The sequence below is a fragment of the Diuraphis noxia genome, unplaced genomic scaffold (assembly GCF_037042655.1).
Source record: "Diuraphis noxia isolate RWA-SAM2 unplaced genomic scaffold, SU_Dnox_SAM2 contig0002, whole genome shotgun sequence".
NCBI lineage: Eukaryota > Metazoa > Arthropoda > Insecta > Hemiptera > Aphididae > Diuraphis > Diuraphis noxia.
Genome location: NW_028301712.1, coordinates 33,398,358 through 33,421,276, shown reverse-complemented (window position 1 = coordinate 33,421,276; position 22,919 = coordinate 33,398,358). Strand labels below are relative to the sequence as shown.

The 22,919-nt window shown below is 28.3% G+C and overlaps 2 protein-coding genes across 2 annotated transcripts in view; one reads left to right on the top strand and one right to left on the bottom strand.

Annotated features, from left to right (window-relative positions):
* Positions 1-1,983: 1,983 nt before the first annotated feature.
* LOC107170539 (GMP reductase 1-like) lies at positions 1,984-13,491 on the top strand. The gene is made up of 6 exons (XM_089219777.1): positions 1,984-2,335; positions 2,420-2,539; positions 9,266-9,523; positions 11,200-11,388; positions 11,507-11,712; positions 12,279-13,491. The coding sequence occupies exons 1-6, from the start codon at positions 2,249-2,251 to the stop codon at positions 12,475-12,477; spliced, it is 1,059 nt and encodes a 352-aa protein (XP_089075903.1). The 5' UTR covers positions 1,984-2,248; the 3' UTR covers positions 12,478-13,491.
* A 4,589-nt stretch (positions 13,492-18,080) lies between these two features.
* LOC107165281 (uncharacterized) overlaps positions 18,081-22,919 on the bottom strand; it is a 253,096-nt gene continuing 248,257 nt past the window's right edge. Inside the window, exon 11 of the mRNA XM_089220731.1 lies at positions 18,081-22,210. Within this exon, the coding sequence (XP_089076857.1) occupies positions 21,894-22,210 (317 nt within the window). The 3' untranslated portion in view covers positions 18,081-21,893. The remainder of the gene's footprint in view (positions 22,211-22,919) is intronic.

The following is a 22,919-nucleotide window of genomic DNA, read 5'->3' as shown; positions in this document are numbered from 1 at the left end:
TTAATAGTCACTAAATTTTGGTTTTAACAATTACATAAGTAAAATCAATAATTTAGCTTTCATGGAATATTTTTACATTATTATCATAATACTTTTTTTATAATATTTGATTTAACCATAATTTTTTAACGTTGAGTACTGAAACTACAATGCTCGAACTTAATAATAGAAATTAGAAATACGTCTTGAACTATATCGATAATGTTATATACTATTTAGATAGGTTAGGTTAGGTTAAACTAGTTAAACTAGTTAAAGTAATTACTAATTAATAATAGCAAGTAATGACAACAATTAATGATAGCAACAGTGTCCTTGTCCGACTTGTTATTTACTCAACTTTAAATCGTTAAATGTGACATTGTGACAATTATACTATAGGTACTATACTATACTGTCGTAGAATCATGTAAAAGAGAATGTGAAGAAAATTGCATAGAATATGGAATAATACATTATCATTATTATTGAAAAAAATACCGGTTTTCTATCACAACAATATAGTTAAATAGTTAGTGTTGTTAATTCCTATTATTAATAAACCTAATATACGAATATACCTTAGTGGCTTAGTAGATACAAATTCAGTAGAATAGTAGAAATAACATTAGTAAATGGTAACAGGTGTATATTATAATTAATAGGTAATATCATAGTACATATTATTGTATTGAGCGTTCTAATAAAAGTATATTCAACCATCAATCAAGTAACCTACTGGTTAGGTAGCTCGTAATAGCTATATAGGTAGTATAGGTACTTACATAGGCGTGCGCTCAGGGGGTGCCGGGGGTGCCTGGGCACCCCCGGACTCTTCACACAAAACAGCAAGGGCCCTATAATAATAATTATTATTACTTAAGTGTAAATTTTAAACCTTGAAATTTTCAAGTATTATAAAACAGTATTAATATGCTTTTATTTTTACGAAAAATAAGAATTCCCTTCGAACAGAATCATGTGTTCTATAACATTATATATAATATTTTTTTTATAGTTATTAATAAGCTATAAATGGTTTACTCAGTTCGCTGATAATATTGTCGAATTTTATAGAATATTTTGATGTAATATTTATTTTATTACAATGTATAAAATAAAATAAAATTATTTTTAGTGCATTTTATATATATACATATAAATTTTGATGTACCTATAATGGCTTTCAAAATTATCGTGGGTCCTAATTTATACTATGCACCCCCGGAACCAAATGTCTGCGCACGCCTATGGGTACTTAAATCTCTATTGTACTAAATATTATAATTTTTGTCGTATCAAATATTAATATAAATAATAATATGACAATTGACAGGTACTGAGGACTGAGGTATCAATTATAAATAAATATAATATTACCTAATAACAAAAATAATACGAGTTTCTTATCAAGAGGGTGGCGATTGCAGGCCGCAGGAAACTTGAAAGCGTAAAGTTTATCGATAGATAGACACCTACGTCAGTATAATATATATTTAGGAGGTATTAAGTAGATACCTGCTACTATTACAAAGACTGTCGACCGATTTAGCTAGATTTAGCATATTTTATTGCACGGAAAAAGTTATATCTTAAAAATCAAAATTAAGCTAAACGGCACCTTGTTGCGGTACTGCGTTAGCTTTTAAATTTAAAATCGTGGGTCTCGGACATCGATGTTTCAGGACTCCAATTGTAGCGGAATCGTTTTTTAGGGGTCGCGGTGACTACCGAGTACCGAGAGGGCGTGTCGTATGGTAACGGCGGCGTTTTCTATGCGATAATAATATCAATATTATAAATTATAGCATAATATATTAATTAAAAAACATAATAGGTATTGGGTAATTATTATATTATTATATGTGAGTCATACGGATAATTATTGTCAATAATTGTCAATATTTATCGCTCAATGCTTAAAAATTAAGAAGCGACGTCGATACCACGAAAGCGCAACGACTAGCTTAGCAACGGGGTGAGTCATAAATCATAGTATTCGCATCCCCACCTCTGCCCAGCCCTGACGACCGACAAGCGTGCATCGGGCGCCGGTCTCAGACAGTCAGACTCAGACAATCGCTAGTCGCCAGGCAGTACCACAATATCGCGGTCGGCACTTCGGCAGTCCGCTATTCGTTAGTGACAAGTGTATTTTCAGCGACCGGTGGCACGCCAGTCGTGTTTGTGCCACCTTCTCGACAGTTATATCGAATCGCCGGCTGGTGTATTCCGTACATACAACTCCTAGAACTCGTCCGTTGAAAAAATGCCGAACATAATCAATGAGGTGAAGTTAGACTTCAAAGATGTGCTTCTCAGGCCGAAAAGGAGCACGCTGAAGACCCGGGCTCAAGTGAGTGGTGCACACAAAATCCCTATACAAAAAAAAAAAAAAATTCATTCGTGAAAAACACTACAATTTGATTTTCTGTTGTAGGTAGACTTGTTCCGACGTATTACGTTTCGTAACTCCAAGCGCACATATGAAGGCATACCTATGATGGCATCCAATATGGACACTGTCGGAACATTCGAAATGGCAGCTGCCCTCGGAAAAGTAAGCATTTAAACAATAATGACGTGTTGCTTCTCTTGGTCATAAACATAATTATCTATATCTATTCTTAAATTATTGAACTATTTATATCAAAAAACACAAGTTTTACATTTACCCTACTTATTTATTGTCTTTCATCAATTTGTTATAATATTCTTTTTTATTCATAGATATACCTATTTTTTTATAGCTATTTAAATTCCATTGGGTAATTTTAAGGATTTTTATAATTTTATTGTTTGTATTTTTTCTATTTTCTTAACTACAGATTTATTAAACCTATAACAAATTATTTTTACAGTTTTCTTTTTTGTTTTACTATTTGTCTATTTGTTTCATGATCTATTGGATACAATATTCATGTTAAAGTAAATATAAAATTATATCACTTTTACATAATGACCATCATTGGTATTTTAGAAAGGTAATTACATTTTTAGTAATTACTAAAATCTAACTATCTACGTCTTTGACCTACTTATTTTTTTATCCTTCTGTCATAATAATAATAATGATGATATTTTAAAACACCTCTTACATTTAAGTTTATAAATAGATTAAGCTAGAGTTAGCAAGGATTATCATATGTTTTATTGGCAACTTAACAAAAAATATAAATTATACAATTTTATTCAAATATTGCTGTTACTCTTTGTTTGGTTGCAAAAAAATTATAAACAGTTATTGAATTCTAGATAATTTTTTGTTTTACAAAAATAAAATAGTTTTCAAGTATTTTCTGTTTGAAATGTTTTCATTTTTCATTAAATAGGCCAAATAGGATTATATAGGGTATATAGGGTATTAATTACCGATTTGCATTTATGTTTATAAATGTAAAAAATAATATTATTTTTTTTTAATCCTATCTATGAAATATTCTACATGTCAAGTTAAAATAAATGTGCATACTTATACTGTAGATATTAATTAATAATTAAACACCTATATTATGTTCTTAACTTTTACAGTATATAACAAAATCATGATTCAATACAATTTTTGATTAAATTGGTAAATTTTTGGCTAGGTAAACCATTACTCATCACAGGTCATAAAATGCTTAAAATTTAGTTTAACTTCTTCAAAGTTTGATTGTAAAATAATATTTTCCTAAGTAAAATGTAATGTGCCTACCTATATTTTTTTCAAATGTTTTTTTCAAACATCTTACTTGATTTTTCACTTATATACATTTAAATTGTGTACAATTCATAAATCATTTTACTAGTTTCGAAAAATAATTTATAGGTTGTTACATGACTATTCATATATATATACACATAAAGAAATCTTAAATGAAAATAGTTAAATAATCATTATTTACATACACAAATAAATAAAAATTTCATTATGATGTCACATACAATCATAATAATTTTCAATAAACTAAAGTGTTTATTATGTAAAATTATTTTGATTTTGAAATTTGTGTATCAAATAGTATTTTTATTAAAGTAGTAGTGGAAAGAATACTATTTATTGTGATTAGTTCTATTATACACAATTATTAAAGCATTTAAATTGTAATTAAATGGTACATTGGACCTTTTCATGATCTTTTATTAGGTACGTATTAGTAAAATAGTAATGGCAATTGGTAGGTTTATCAATTGGTACATTAATCACAATTTTCACTTCAAAACTTTGTACCTTCTATAAAAAATATTAATAATTGAAGTCCAGCTTATAATTATCTATCATAATTGATCAGCTCTCCTATACATTAAAATTTTTAAAGACATTGTGGCTCAAACTACATTGATTATTGTTACAAGGTTAAGTCAACTAAAAAGTTATCACTTCTGGCTAATTACAAAGATAAAATAATAATCTATTAGTTATTATCAACAAATTAATATTAAATTAGCATAGTAATATGTTTTTTAGCTTTGTGCTTGCTTTAACAGCTCGACACAATGAGCAGTTACCATGTTAAAATACCTACATCTTAAAATTTTATTGATGCAATAAATTATATTATAACCATTACTTTTAACTAATTTCAAGTATTTAATTTTATTTTTTTTTAGGTATATATATGTATTGTTCACATAATAATTATAAATTATAAAATTCAATGAAAGTCTTAAGACCCATTATATTTTAGTTGTATACAGTGCCGCTGTAACCACTGAACCAACTGCTGCCTTTTAAAAATATATTTTTTAATACTTTTGCATTATTATTATTGAAAGAAAAAATCACCTAATATAGAATATTTATACCTACTTGGCTACTTACCTAGATTTTTTTTTTTTTAACAAACATTTCTTTTTCAATACAAACTTATTTATGTTATACCTAACTAATTAGTTAACTATATTGTCTATCTTATAATATTAGTAACCTTGGTATTAGAGATTTGCCGATCCTAAAAAATTAATTCTGTAAGTACGTGTTTATAGACTATATAGTAGGTATATACCAGGAAATAGGCACTGGTTATAGATTTATATTATTACTATATGTGAAATGAGATGTTTAATAAAGAGGTAGGTAACTGTAAAAAAATATGTTTTTAAATTAAAGTTATTTGAAATTAAACAATATAAGAATACAATACAATTATTGTAAGTAAATCGAAGACCGCAATTTTATAAGACGTAATAACGTAAACAAATACGTCTTAATTAAAACTAAAAAAATTGTTGCTTATATCATTCAATTTTAAATGTCAGGCAATTGAAATAAAATATGTAAATTCTAAATTAATTCTGAAATAGTATGCACCTTATACTTGTTAATCTGAAAAGTTATAAAGTTATAAGTTTATAACTTACTAATGTGAATCGTGAGCCATGATAGTTACATCGTTTTGACAACGACTTTGCTGAAAATCGTTATTTTATGTTAACGATTTGCATGGAACTATAATTGCAGTTGCCAGTTTCAGTGTTTCATTTTAGTACCTAGGTACCTACATTGGCTACATTGCATGCAATAAAAAAACATATAGCTTAAAAGCTTGGTACACAACTGTTACGGTTTATACGTTTAGAGTAGGTATCTGAATATAGACAAAAGAGTGCTTTTGCGTATTATGTAATTTTTCCTATGAAATCTAAATATTTTTTGTCGGTACTTGAAGTTGCCTTTAATATGTTAGTTGATTATTTTCTTGAAGATATTATATTATTATATATGTAATACATTGTGTATTAGTATATCTATATATATATATTATTGTACCATGCAAGTTGTTATTCATGTTACATCAATTTGACACAAAAAAGCAATATGCCAATATGTAATGACTAATGAATAATCGTTGAGTCCAATTTAAAATATCTATATCCTATGGTTGTTAAATAATTACAACGTAATTAAAATTTATCAAAAGGCTGATATAGTTTGGAATTATTATTACAGTATACTATTTGTATTTGAGCTTTATTATAAACGATTCGGGTTTTCTTTATGCGTTTCATTAAAATAAATAAATGATTATAGTTATTAATAATTAATTATCTTCGGGTAGAGCAATTTCAAACTCATCATTGATTTTTATATGTTATATTTATTTATTATTGTAACAAATTAACATGTACATATTCAATAATTTTGTTAACTGTTCAGGTTGTTTTAAAAAATATAGGGCCTACAATGCAAGATAAAAATTTAATTCAACCATTGTGTTTAGAATTTAGATAGTTTATCTATAATCTATTCAATGCCAGCAGATGGCAATAATATTATGTATCACGTGATTGTTGAATATACGTGGTATCTACATTCTTTCTTTTGATGTAGGTACTATGAAGTGGCATGTGTTTGTTTTTAATCGTTATCATAATATCGGTATTATTATTATTTAAAATAGTATATATTTCTTCTTTATTTTTAATAACGAATAATATAATATATTAAATTACGCACGTGATCGACTGCAAAAATACGGCGCGGAAAAAAGATAATTTTGATCTAATGACTGTTCAATATTACTTTTATAATATAACGAGCTTTAATACTAGTGTATTGCAGTTTTCTACAAAATATTACATAATTTAATCTATTCATTCCTCTAAAATGTTCTTTTCTTGTTTTACAAGTGACCCTACGCGGCTACACGTGTCTATAGGTCCAGGCCTATAGCTGACACGTAGGTTAATAAATTTATATCTATACTTCTATTCTTAGAATGAAAGAACAGAACATTAATATTACATATTTAAAATAACTATAATTTAGATTCTTAACGTAACGATATAATGTGATTGTATTTGTATGTCTGTCTGTCATAAACTTTGAGAGTATGTAGTAGAAATACTGCAATCTTCAAATTTGATTTTGGTGTGTGGTAACAAATGGAATCTTTAGTTAGTACTTATTTAGGTTGAAAAGGCGGTGGTGTAGGGACCTATTAGTCTAAACCAATCTAATACCCTTTGTTCTTCTTTTTATATCTACTTTTGTTATTCCTATTCCTAATCTTTCCTCTTCTAATATCTTCTAACATTGTTGTTTAACATTTTTTCTTTTCTTTTTTTTTTTTGTTCTTCAACTGTAAGCCTTCACTGGAAGGTATTTTTAATCCGCCCTTCACGCCATAATTATCAATTTCACTTATTGTTCAAAATTTATGTAACAGATTGTGGAAATAAAAATTAAGTAATAAAAAAATAATCGTCGGGACTTGACACTTTTTGCTAGTTTATTAAAGTATGTCATTTTATGTTTATTATTAATATTTATCGAACCTATACATAATGAAATTGTTTCATGATATTTAAAATTAATATTAAGCTATTTATAACGTACAATTTGGGGTTGCAGACCGTGGTATTGGTTTATACCTTCTTAATAATTAATAACTAATTTTTTATCATATTATTTAAGCTATTTTATATGTGAAAATTCGCTTAAATTTAATGTACATTTATTAAATTATTTTAGTAAAATTAACTAAAAATGAAATTGTTATAACAGTAGGTACGTAAATATTTTCAGAACAATCTGCAGTATTTATACTTTTTTTTTTTATTTGACGAAACATAATATTTACAATCTGTATTAACAAGTTATACAATAAGTACCTAAATGAGATGGTGATTGATTGGCAGGAAGGGGAAGTCGACCAGTGGCGGCACCCCGCGGAAAGTGAATTAAAGAGATAGTACACCAGTTCCTTTTCAGACACCTGGGTGGATTACCTGGAATTTGATATGGATGAAAGTTGTATGATTATAGGATTAGAGTGAGTACTGAATGTTTTATGTGTTTTTTTGTGGGTGATTTTATCAAGGCTGTTTAAGGTTGGAATGCAGATGTCTATATGAAGTGATTCATTGGCAATATACTAATATACCAAGGGGTGCCTGATATTACACGTAGACAAATAGACTGAAATGCCTGAATAGTTCTAGTATTTGAGGGTTTGGCTGATCCCCAAAGTTGTATGCCATAGTACCAAATGGGTCTTAAAAGATCCATGTATATTGTTCTTTTGGTTTTTAATAAGAGCTTTGAGTGGACTATAGCCCTAACCTTATAAGGGTCTAATAAGGCGAAGTCTTGAAATGAGAGCTTTACGTGTGGGGACCCCATGTGAGGCGTTTGTCAAAAATTAAACTTAAATAATTAGTTTGCATAGAAGATGGAATTTGAGTATTGCCAATAAAGGTTGCGGGTCATTCTAAGGAACAAAGTGTGAAGGTAATTTGAGAGGATTTTAATGGATTAACTTGGATTTTCCAGTCGTGAAACCAGGTGTTTAGCACAGTTAGGTAGTTTTGGATTTTTAGGGCTGCTTGGACGGGATCTTTGTCAGTAGCAAGAATAGCAGTGTCATCCGTGAACGTATCAAGTATAGTTTGTTTTCGTTTAGAGGTAGGTCACTGGTAAAGACGTTGAATAGGAAGGGAGCTAAGTCACTGCCTTAGGGAACACCAGCAGTTACTATTTGAGAGTTGGATAAGGTGCCGTTGACTTTTGTGACAAAAGTTTGTTGGTTTAGATAAGATTTTATTAGTAGGTAGTACGGTGCAGGCAAGAAGAATTTTAATTTAAATAGAAGGCCAGGGTGCCAAACTCAGTCAAAAGCCTGTGTGATATCTAGGAAAATACCAATGCAGTATTAATATTTAAACGCATTTTCATGTTTTCTTGATCATAAATAAATTTTAAAAGAAGCTGAGCTTTAAAAAAATAATTTAAAAGTATGGTCCATATTTTCGTATTAATTAACTAATTAATTAATATAATATATGATCGTTTTTATTCATTTAACCTGTATGGCTTCTACTAAAACACAGTTAATATATTGTTATTTACATAAAAGTAATACCATTGAAAATAAAGTGTTAGAGGTAAACCTATTGTACTAAACTTATAAATTCACTGGTCAGTATAGTTTTATCCTACTAAAGGGTATTCAAATATGTAATATCTCTAACTGTTTGTAATTCTTCCAAGTTTCAACAATTGTTTGATAAATTTCAAAAATATCAATGTGTCATCACTCATCATCGTTCTCCATCCATTGTGTGTTCTATACATTTAAGTCAATTTAGTTTACCTTGAACAATTTTTTTTATACCTATTGATTTTTTATACACTTACTGGCAAAATGGGCAAACTTTTAATAAAATGTCCAAAAAAATTTTTATCGTATCTACTTAACTTATATATTATGTTAAATCTTAAATATTATATGAATGAGCACTACAATGTTTATACATATAATTTATCTTATAAATAACATATTTTTTGATATAATTTGTTTAGCATGGGATATTCACTACAGTTCACAAGTACTACGAACCTGCTGAATGGTTAGAGTTTGCTAACAACCATAAAGATATTTTACCGCACATAGCTGTAACTTGTGGTATAAATGACCATGAATTTGAAAAACTCAAAAATATATTAGAAGCCGTACCGGATTTATGTTTTATCTGCCTTGATGTGGCTAATGGTTATACTCAACAATTTGTAGATATTGTTCGGAAAACGCGTACAGCATATCCAGGACATACAATAATTGTAAGTATTTTTGAACATAATTGGGTACCTACTTGTTTGTTATCCCCCCGCCATAAATAAAATATATTATAAGATATTAAAATAAACAATTTTAAAAATTTAAAAATGTATTATAATTATAAATTAAAAAATATATATATATAAACCTACTAATATGGTATTAATATGAAATAAAATGTCTCGCAAAATCTAGTTATATCCTAAAATATTCCCCGAAATAGATCATCTATCACGAGCTAAACACGATAACTTTATGGCGGGGCGATACCAAACATGAGTGGCGTTGTGGCGGGGAGATAAATTTTATACGGTGTACTGGCGGGGGATAACAAACAAGTAGGTACTCATCATTGTCACACATAGTTATATACAGGATCCGTCAGAACAAACGCGCGCTTTTAAAATAATGCTACGCTTAAAGTAATTTCAGTAAAAAATGTTTTATTATATCAAAAAATGCATACGCATATGCAGTTTTTTATGTGTAACAAAATTTAGGTTTTGAAAATAATGTCATAGACATATGGTTCATTTCGCGTTTTGTGGACATTCTATGGCCCCCTTGCTCCCCTGACTTATGTCTTATGTCTACCAATACAAACTACGAACCCTTGATGAATTGAAAGACGAGATCACTCAAGTGATGAGAAAAGTTTCGGGACAGATGCTGATCAATGCGATATGATCGTTTCACGAGTGCCTGTATCCTTTCTTCGTATGGCTCAAGAGCGCCACGTGTCTGACATTATTTTCAAAACCTAAATTTTGTTACATATAAAAAAATTGCATATGCGTATGCATTTTTTGATATAATAAAACATTTTTGACTGAAACCACTTTGAGCATAACATTATTTTGAAAAACATGCGTTTGTTCTGACGGACCCTGTAGTAATATACTAATATAGTAATTATTAAGGAAGTAGGTACCTAATAAAGTTTTAGCTTGAGAGGATACTACACTCGTATATTGTGTTGTCTCCGTCTTACTAGCGCGTAACATGGCAAAAACTGTTTCGTGCAGGAAAGAACTGAGAAAGCTACAGTTTTAATTAAGAAATGAAATTTTCATCACATAAAAAGGAGAATTTTGTCTGTGTAAAAATATCATTATTATTTTTTCGATATCAGAACTACAAAAAAAATTATTCATGCTTAAAAAACACAAAGTTAATGTATTATGAAACAATAAGAATTTTTTTTGTATAAGTGATATCGAAAAAATAAAAACGATATTGCACAGACAAAATTCTCCTTTTTATGTGGTGAAAATTTCGTTTCTTAGTTATAACTATTATAGCTTTCTCAGTTTTTTCCCGCGTGAAACAGTTTATGCTATGTTACGCACTTGTAAGACGGAGACAACACATGCGGGTGTGGCGCCCTCTCAAGTGTTTCTCATTAATCCACTTTTTTCCATGTGCCAAAAATTAACATTAGATATAATAGATATAGATATAATAATTATATAGGTTGTATAATACATGTTTTTTGCCATACTTGGAACTTCCAGTTATAGAGATTAACGGATGTATCCACAACATAGATTCGGGTAAGATGAGCCAAATCCACCGCCACATTACAGATTAAATTATATTTTTATTGTTTATATAATAAATTATTTTAAATTTTAATGATATTTAATATACAGTGTAACTAATGAATAATTATTTTTAGGCCGGCAATGTGGTTACTGGTGAAATGGTTGAAGAATTAATCTTGTCTGGTGCTGATATTATTAAAGTTGGTATTGGCCCAGGATCAGTATGTACCACACGTATTAAGACAGGTGTGGGTTATCCTCAGTTAAGTACGGTTATTGAATGTGCTGATGCTGCTCATGGTCTAGAAGGGCATATTATTTCTGTGAGTAAGATTACAATTTCCATAATATTAATTTTATTTTGTTGACAATTCTCAAAAATTAAAATAGTGTTGAATTGTTAAAAGTATAATTTTAATCTAAAATACTTAAATATTACAGGATGGTGGATGTGTTTGTCCTGGAGATGTTGCTAAGGCATTTGGTGCTGGAGCTGATTTTGTTATGCTTGGTGGAATGCTAGCTGGACATGATCAAAATGGAGGCGAATTAACCATTAAACCAAATGGCACTAAGTGTAAATTATTTTATGGTATGAGTTCGCTAACAGCTATGAAAAAACATGCTGGTGGTAAGGCAGAGTACAGGTATGTTGTTATTATTATTATCATTAAAGACCGGATTTATATGCATTTTAAATTGTAAAATATACATGCAAACATACACTAAAATTAGTCTAAATATGCAAGAAAAGCAAAACATGCAAAATAAAGTTTCAATTTTATATTAATTTTGCTGTGATAATTATTTATAAATTTTATTAAAATTTTCATAAATAAAAATTAAGATGTATAATATATTAATATAACAGATATGCAATACAAAAATTTAATTTGTTAAATTGTATTTAAAATTTTAATCATTGATACATTGTAAAAAAATATTTTATTAAAATTAAATAGTAGATGATACATTAGTGATATAAGTAAAGTAGGACCTATAATCTATGTTTTTTGTTTAAATATGCAAAAATATGCAGTATAAAATTTTGATATTTAATCAATCAAGTAATGATTTGTGGAGTGTGGACGCTCATTTACTACATGTATATGATGTTGTAGATTACAACATGCATTTTATGCAAAATCCGGTCTTTAATTATTATTATATGTCATAGATTTAATTATTAATTTAAATAAATTGATTATTTTAGAGCTGCTGAAGGAAAAGCTGTTGAAGTGCCATACAGAGGTGATGTAAATGATACTATTCTTGATATACTCGGTGGACTTCGTTCAGCGTGTACCTATACAGGAGCACATACATTAAAAGAGTTGCCTAAACGTGCCACATTTATTCGATGCACTCAACAAGTGAACTCTGTGTACTCCAACATAACTACTCGAGAATAAGTAACAATACTGTCCAATACTCTTGTATAATGTATATTCTATTATATGGTGCATATACCTTTTAACAAAAAGGTTACCTGATACGGGTATAAATTATTAATACCTGATAATATCCAATTATTGGTTCTATAGCATGATTTATTCCAATTTCACATTTTGCATTACCTAAGCGCCTATAGAATTTAAGACTGTATTTTTACAGGATGTATAATAATTTTTTATTCTTACAAAAAAATGTAATTTAAATTTTGTGATAGAAATGTTTTTTTCATTGTTATTAATATTAATTCATAATCAATCATTAGTTACTATAGTTAGTGAGGTTAAAATTTATTTAAAATACAATTTAGGTTAGGAAGTTAGTTCTGGTATTTAGCGTTTTGATTTTGTTTTTTAAAATACTTTAGTTTTTAGGATTTTGGAGCATAACATATTATGTTATATTTATTATAGTTAATTTACCTTAAACAAAAAATTATTCAAATGGTATGCAATGTAATCCTAAAACTGTGATGTGATTTTATTTTTCTATGTTTGGAAATATCTTTAGCTGTATAACTTCTAAGTTTTAAAAATATATTAGTTACCTACTTTGATATTTTATAGATTTCTAATCCTATATAAGATCTGACTATACTCAAATAATTTGTTTATAATTATTAGGTTTTAAAAAAAAATCAATTTTATTTGAAAACATATTTTTTTTGTATTTTTTTTTTTTTTTTTAATCAACTAATAAACTAAAATTTGTTTTAAATTTAATTAAATAGTTGTTTGATATCATGTTTCTTTATTCAAAATAATCTAAAATGTATTATATTGTAACTTTAGGTTTACATTTTAGAATTTAAATTAACTATCTTGTCCGGTGCCCGACATTGCCCATATTAAAATTTTTTTCTATAGATATATAATATATTTGTGAAACAATGTATATTCCATAATTCTACTAGTTATAATAATAATATAATATGTACCCAATGGCAAATATTTAAATAAACAAACAAAAATTTATGAGTGAGCTGCCCGTAAACAATACATAGGGGTTGAAAAAAAATAAACTATAAGCTTATAAATATTCTCCAATTTTCATCAAATCTATTGATATAACTTTTATTAAAAACAGTCCTGTAGTTTTTGAGCATATTAACTTCACAATAAGCCAAAATCTAAAATTAATTTTTAACTATATAAGAATAACCCAACTTAGCCAATAAATAAATGAAAAACTATAAATTAATATAGTGCTATAATATAGGAGTATCATGGTCTTAGTGGACCTCAGTTTACGAGGAAATTGGCTTCTGTGTACCTCACTTTGTGAACTAATTTTACTTTGAAGGATTTTTTTTTCTATTACCTACTTAATTTTTATCTCCACAATATGTTACTTATCCTAGAGTAGAAGGAAAATGTATATGTGTCTAACCAATATCATGATCTATATCCAATAAGAAATAGATAGCACTTATTAGCATAAAATATTAATCGAAAGTAATTAAAATTACTTTCTGAAGTATCCTGAGTAATGTCATAATATATGCTTATCATTTATGTATAAAAAATATGTATATACATATACTAATTCATACCAATAAATTATTTCCACTTTACATTTTTATAATCTATAAATGCAATTAATGTCAATTGGCCATTCATAAACAAAACAAAAAAAATGTTTCGATTTTTATAGTCAAACTTCAAAATAATGCTGTTTATGCCTCTACATTATTTCCTAAATTCACATCGGTAGAATTGTGTGTTGCGTACTATTAAGGCGTACCTATAACTGAGTTCATTGGTAGAATGGATTTGTTGATCGCAAAAATATATATCTACATCTATACCTAACCTATACAATGACATTTCCGGGGGAATTGTGAGTGCGAGGGCCTTAAATAAATGTTATGTATTACAGCCTAAGCCCTAAATGACAAATAAAACATTTTTGTCAATTGTCGGGCCATTTAAAAAAAAAATATCTGGACATAGCATAGTGTGATGTTAGCTAGTATAGGCTCAACATAATGCCATAATATTATCAAAATATCAACTGTGAAATCTCTCGTTACACCGAACACCGAACAACATAAATTTTATAATTTTAGGTTTTACGAAAAAAAAATAGAAAAGTTACCCAGAAGAGGTCCTTACTCAAAGCTTTTGAAATTTACGATAAAAATTAAAACATTTTACTACTGATTAATGCGGTTGCCTTGTTTACATCTCATGGATTATACCTAATTGAAGAAATTAGTTACTTTTTTGTTTTATATAAACGGTTTCTAGACAATACATGTTACTCTGGCAGATGAGGTAAATACAATGCAATAGGTATACATATAAATCGTCCCTTTATGGCACTGGTTCCCAAACTGGGGGGTGTGTACACATTGCTGAGGAGGCGCAAGCAGTTATTACGAAGTACAATTTTTATTTTAAAACTTAGAAAAAATAAATATTTGACCGGAAATCTTGATCTGATAATCGAGTATCAATAACGGATAACCGATTAAGACTATAAATGTTTGTGCCGCAGCGTGTAATTTAATCGTTTTATGTCACTTTATTTGTTTAATAATTCTTGTCTTATTCCGAATATTGTATAGAATATAGAATATAGATAGTTTATAATATGTAAAGTACACCAAAAAAGGCGATCGATTTTTTACAATTTATAGGAGGGGGCGCGAGATTTTCGAAAATCTACAAAGGGGGTCGTAGAATAGGAGAGGTTGGGAACCACTGCTTTATGGCTTCGAAAAAAAGAAATTATAACATATTATAATAGTTGAATGTATTTGTAGCTTTATAGTTTATACTCAAACAGTCAACAATACTCGATCGATATTTAAGATATAATATATTCCAATTATTTTTTGAGATACCTATCAATAAAGTTCAGAGTTGTTTCAACCACTTTCGATTTATATTTTATTCCAAGACGTTAAACCAACCACCTATCGCCCATCGCCCATCACCGTTGAATTATTGTACAAAGTGATCCACAAGGTAGATACAAGTACACCAATTCCAATTTATCTGTGACCATCAGATAAATTTTAAAACAAGATACTCGTATAGGATATACCTACCTATAGGCTATATAGGTAATGCCTATCATCATTCAGCGTATAGGTAGGTAGTTGATTTGTTAATTTTTTTCTCGGGTGAAGTCTGGTCTCTGGTTATACGCTATATTTACTCATATATTATATTATATTATACAAGTATATAACTTACCCTCTACCCGTTTATATGCCACTACTTTATCGTATACGTGTTTAGGAAAATATACCTTATAAACATTTATTGCTTATTTATCTACCTGAACCTCAAGCTTAAACAAATGGACCACAGCCTTTTCAATGTTCAATATAATATGCCAATATTTATGAAATATAAAATATAGTGATGACCAATGATAATAATCATATCTAAAATTATAGTAAAGCCGGGTTCACTGGCTTACGGCTAAACGTTGTCTGGCGTGTCATATTATTATTTTTATCGTATTCTGGTTGACCGTTGTTGTTGCAGGTACCTAATCATATTATTTACTACGTAGTTGTCCTCTCCGGCTTTGACCGGAAAAAAATGTGATCGTTAAACACATTTTGGGTATAACCCCCTGTGGAAGCAATGTCTTTTTAAGTGTAAATCATATTATATTTTAATTTATAGCCATCCCTCTGGCGTTGCCCGTGAGACTATAGCTTGTGATTGTGGGAGCAGTATGATATCAGATAGGTAATCTACCTACGATAGATTGTGGACGTAAATTAATATATAACTCAACTTAAAAGTATCAAATAGTTATATAAATGTTGTCGTTTTTATTTAATTTAACAGATGGTTCCACAGATGGTTTATTATTATTTTACCTATAATTCATTATTTTAAAGTTTTATTTTCGCGACACAAAGTCACCTATGTCACTCAAGAATAATGAAGCTTTATACTGTTGAAGTAATTTTTGAAATAGGTTCAGTAGTTAATTTCTACAAACAAGCTCACAAACTTGCAAACATTACATATTTATTAAATTAGTTTATAGACTAACCATGATCTACCAGAACACTTACTGAGCTCAGGGCTGTGTCGATCTCAAATATTGGATATTTGGATACGATCCGACAACCGATGACGAAGCATTGGACCAGACTTTACTCGTAGTTATTAATAATATTATTGAATTTTAACACCTGATAGATGTGTCGATAAATATAAATAATTGGCTCACAACCAGCGGTGAATCAGTCATCAACACAAATGACGTGTTATTTGTTGATCAAAACATATTTTTGGATAAATGTTCTTAAATTATACAAACCTCTTAATGTTCAAAATAAGAAAGTTATCTACCTACAATCATTGGGTATCTGATATAATATATTATAAAATCAAAACATTTAATTACCTATTAGAAACAAGTAAATTTGAAATGTAATGTAGATGTTTTATCTTATTTTATAATCTCGATCCTGTACTAATGTACCCAGTACACTCAATAAACCCAGTCTTGTCTTGTTAAATATCTGTTGAACAAAATGTTTATGCACATAGATAGTGTTATAGGTACATCCAGTGCTCGATTTGACAAAATTATAGGGACTCTTTTAACTTTTAAAAAAAGAGCGTCCCCACCACTTGTTAAACGTTACAAAGCCGTGGGGGCTACGCCCCCACATCTCCTCATACTCCTCATAAAATCATATAGGAAATATTTATGAATAATGAAATTTAAAAAAAAATTATGTAAATATTATATTTTTAACTTATAAAATAAAATATAACAAACTCAAAAACAATTGAAACAAAACAAAAAAAAAAACTATTTATTTATATATATGTTATCGCTTAACACGTATATTTTGATAAAAATTAAAAATTCAGAATGATGGCATGATTTAGCGTCCCATGCGTTCCCCTTAAAAATAAAAGTAGGGGTACGCTGAAATTTCTGAATAATTAGTTGAGGTACTCCGTCCTCCCCAAGTCGAGCACTGGGTACATCTTATTTCTTCCGATGGTATAAAAATATATACGTGAATATAATATGTTAATTTGATATGATAATAATATGTTTACATCTAATTTATGATAATGAAATCACAGCTGACAAGGCGGTTGTCGATAAGAATTCCGCCCTGGAGTTCGCTGATAAATGCGAAAAATAGGTAACCATTAAGTACGGGTTTTTGCATTTACATGGCTATTATATTATAGTCGATAAAGCTATAATCAGTCATCATATATACATAGGTACGACGTAGAGTATTATTACCTAGGTACTCTACAAGTTACGAAAGTAGGGTGTACTTTTAAGAATTTTTTTATGATATCGCAAACCTTTATTGAGTAAGTTATTGAACACAATAATTATTGTATATTACAACTTATAATTATATATTTATAAAGATATTACATTGATGTAGAGAAATTATTAAATAAATGCGAAATAATGGATTGAAATCGTCTCAATAGTTAATTATAAATAATTATTAAATAGGTATTACAAAACTGTCCACCTCAGGATAATAAAATATTTCACCAATTTTGCATTTTACATTTGGAAAATTAAAATCAAAACACTTGGGAACTTATAATTGATCGTGTATGTAATTTTGTTTTCTAATATAATAATACAACTTATTATTTAATTATCTTATATTTGTATCAACACATCTTATTTCTAAATTAATAATTATAGAAAAAGTCAGAAGCAATAAAAATAAATATACAATTTGTGCAAATGGTTGGTGTGTATGTTATAAATAAAACAAGTAATACTTTAGCTACAAAAAAATTATGAATTGTAGTAGCAGCCAGTGTAAGTAAATCATTAATTCATTATGACTGAAACGCTGTATGATAATTAATAAAATAAATACTTTGAATTAATTTTAATATTTTAACGTATAGCCTATGCAATAATTTATATATTATTATCTTAATATTTAAAAATCGTATAAAAAAATCACGTTGTTGAAAAATTAAAAATTATGGTTGAGAAACTGATTGGAGTTATTAAAAAATAAAATATTGTTCGTTAAATGTATATAGGTGAATTTTAATTTTAAAGCTAATTGCTTCTGACCCCCGAATATTAGACTTATGCAATACATATTTTTATTACAATTGTGTTCATTCTAAAACTATTACACAAGTACATTTATTTTAAATCTTGTTATTCGTATATTTTACGAGAAAGTTTAAAATTTATACAATCTTAATACAACCATAGTAACAATAAGCTATGACATTTTTGTTTAATGTGTACTAAATATTTTGCTAAGTAGATAGGTAAATGCGTACAATATAGAGAAAAAAACAAAAATATTATCACCCTTATTCAAAATTTCAATAATTATTAAAAATTTTACAATCTACGCTCAATTGTCATTTTTTTTTTTTACAGCATCAATTTGATGTACAACTTAACATTATTTTTATTACTTATTATTATATTATATTTAAAACAAATGTGATTATTAAATTGATATAATTATCATAAATTATTACTTAACACATTAATAATTGTAGTCATATTATAATAATACACGAGGAAAAAATATATAAGCTATTTGCAATTCATATGCGTCTAAATCTACTTGATACCCGATATTCCGAACTGTATGAACGACCATGTCGTGTTCATCAATATAAAAATCACTAAATAAACAAAACAGTAACAAACCGATAGATCGTCAAATAGCTTAAGGTCTAAAAATGTGATTCAGATGAGTGGTGAGTGTGAAAGTAACAAACTTAAAATGATAATATGTATCTAGTATTAATACAAAAAAACGGCGTAGATTATATACACAACGTTTGGATATGTGTATATATTTATATATTATATATTATATATTATTATGATATAATGATATGATTGAAAAAAATTACAGAAGAATCAGTTTTGGAAGATTTGGGATGCATATACAAGTATACTATCCTTCGTGTTGTTCTTTTTCGTGTGCATATAATATGCATTAAAAAAAAAAAAAAATAATACAAATAAATACAATTAGAATTGTATGGAGAAAACGATTAGATTAAGCTTATATCAATATTAGTTATAGGTAAGTACCATATTATAATTTATAACCTTAAATGCTATTAAAAGAAAATTCTATAAACGTACGTAAAACAATACGAAAAATATACCCTTACAATACACTTATAATACACTCGCAATATTAAACTTAAGTCTAAAAAAAACGTTTAAAACGTTGGTCAGCTTACACCTGGTTCTGGGCAATCCGTATTTTCGAGATTAGGTGTAAGCCTGACAAAATTTGTCAATGAAATAGACAACAAGTGCTTAAAATAGAATACAGGCCAAACACGATTTTTTTACGGCGTGACTATAATCATTTATCGATTAGGTATAATATTTTAGTGTTAGACTGTGTATCATACATAATATTATATTGTGTTTAGGCCTCATAGTGTTTACCATTAATACGTATGGTAGGGAATACGAGTCAAAGGATTATGCTTATGGAAAAATGTGTGTAAGCTTAAGTACATGACGTGATAGGGTTTCAGATTAGTTTCCTTGCGAGTTGTGGCCACCTGCAGAATATTGATGTCATAATTATGACAATAGGTACATATTATTTTAAACTGGATGTTATTTGTTTGAAATATTTTACGTTCTCTACACCGAGTAGCTTTTCAAATGTCATTCGCAATTAAAATATTTTTCATATAAGCACGGGAGTTTAAAAGTATGTGGGTAGGTATCAGTGTTTTACATTTATATTTTTTAGTCATGGGTTTGTGCTTTTTAGTTGTTATTATTAATTTGAAAAAATTAACATATTTTATTAAGTGGTCAGGTACCTATTATTGACATTTTTAGTGCCAATGAAGAAAATACGCATTATTCGTATATATTTATATGGTTGAGTTAGCTTGCGGCAACTTTAAATGAATTATTTTTAGATACAAAAAAAAGATTTCCCAAGACCGGATTTATTTATTTTTAATTTTGGACTCAAAGACGATACAATTTCCAAACCACTTGAAACTTTATTAAATTATTATTACTTTAATATAAAATATTTTTTTTGCGCATGCCGACAGGTTTTTTGTAATTTCGCTGTGTAAAAGACCGAAGAAAACGACGATGAGAAATATGAGAGGGAGAGATGAGCGCACTCAAGAAAACGTAAAAACTCGTGAAAAACGTTTGGTAAATTTGGAAACAGTAGAAAAGAAATATATATTATATAGTTAAAAACTACCTTAATTTGAAAATTAATTCATACACAATTGTACGTAATAAAACGTTTATTTGCGTACAACTACTATCTAACAATATTACGTGGTCCCCGATTCTGCTGGCAATATAAAATACGCGTTCTAACAAAATTGTATTAAAGATAAAATTAATATATGTTTACGAACGCGATCGCAATAATTATGACAGTAATGGTCCCTTAAAACCATCATCATTATCGTCAGAATAATGACTGTAAAAACAACAAATAAAAAAACGTATAACGTTTAAAACGAAATAATAATTCAAAATCCATTTAAAATTAGATGATTATAGTAGGTATTAAATTTAAATTAATATTATATCTAGTATCCAAGAGAACTACTAATTATCCGATCTCTGAAGTATTATCGTTAATCGATAATTCCTGTTTCTCAGACATGTTGTTGTAGTAGTTGCACTTGGATTAAATTTATTTCTAAGACTTATAGTTATATCAATATTTTAACTAATCTTATAATTATTTAGCATCGAATTATGATCAGAACCGTTTTCAGAGTTTTTCGCTCAAAAATGATTTGCCTACGAAAAGACAAAATGAGACTTACATAGACTTCTGATGTCCTCTAACTATACCAATATTTACACAAAAGTACGTTTCTGCTATTCTTATGAACTTATTAACAAGTACTGTATGAATACATTAGTATTTAGTCGTTCTTGAAAATAAATTAGACGATTAAAATCGATAATTATACACAAATTAAGCTTTCATAGGCGAAGCTATAAATATAAATTTCGTGTTTTTTTGATCAAATGTAATTATTATGATCTTAAATCCAAAATCTAGGAATAAGGGTGGGTGAGAATTTCTCTTTGATTGGTTCGGCCAGTCTATACATGTTAATATAACAAAGGGAAAAATAAAGTAATAGCAATAAAAAACATATAAAAGATAACATGATATGAAAAACATATTGTATACTATATATTATATATATATATATATACTATATATATAATATATACCCATACTACACGCCGATAGGGGATTGATCGTTTTGCCAAGGTTTGTAGGGAAATATTTCTCATAGGATTTTTTTTTTTGCAAAACATAATGATATGCAAAATACGAAATGTACCTAAATAATAAAAAAACTATTAGATATTTTTTCCAAATTCGTCATTAGAGCACGTGTAAGTTTTCGCACGACTTCGACTTGGAATCCCTGGCCCACACCTTGCTTAACAGTCCCTTCACCCGGAGACTGGTAGAAGTTCGGGATCCTCTGTATTTTTTGAACGTTGGTCCGCAGTTTCCCAATGGTGACTTGGAACGTTTCCGCATCGATGAAGATCTGGTCACTCCATGTTCCGGTGGTTGGTCCAACTTCAATCGTATCTGCGTAAGTATGCCAACCAGTAATTCGTCCACATTGTAGTTGATTATTACCGACGTCTCTATGAACTTGCAGTCATACCGAGTGGCCATTTGTTTTCCAACTAAAAAAACATTTGTAGTGAACAGATATTTGAATTAGTTATTTAATTATCAAAACGTGGTCTTTTTTTTTAGTAAAAAACACAACGAGTCACCGATGAGGGTCATTGTAATATTGTAAATATAAAAGCGGCGATCGTCATGGGTCATGTACTCATGTGATTATTAATACTAACTTAATATTAGAGGGAATATGCGGATTTGGACGGACATCACAAGTATATTGTCAGTTTGTTTATTAATATAAGTAGGTACATTTTAATTTCTTCTTGAATTAGTAACATATTATTATGTTAGATCAGCATGATCTGTTCAAAAACAGTAGTTTAAACAATATTATTGTAACATTACACGAAATCATATTAAATCCAATAGGGGATTTGTCATCGTACTAAAATGTTTATCGTTTACGAAACTTGATTTTCTTTATATATTCTGAAATGAAATTTGAAATTTATACTAGAACTGATATATTTGATTAGATAAAAATGTAAAGTTTTATACCTACGGTAATTATTATTATAATTTAGACTAATTACTAATTTTGTATGCATTTTTGGACGTCTAGATTTAGATAAGTAATCTAGTTGTTTGATTCATTTTTATTTACATAAATACAACCTAAATCCTGTAAACTTCAATATTTTATGTGATGCAATAAAAGGGCTACAATATTGTTGTTATTGATTTGCTTTGTAATTATATAGTTAG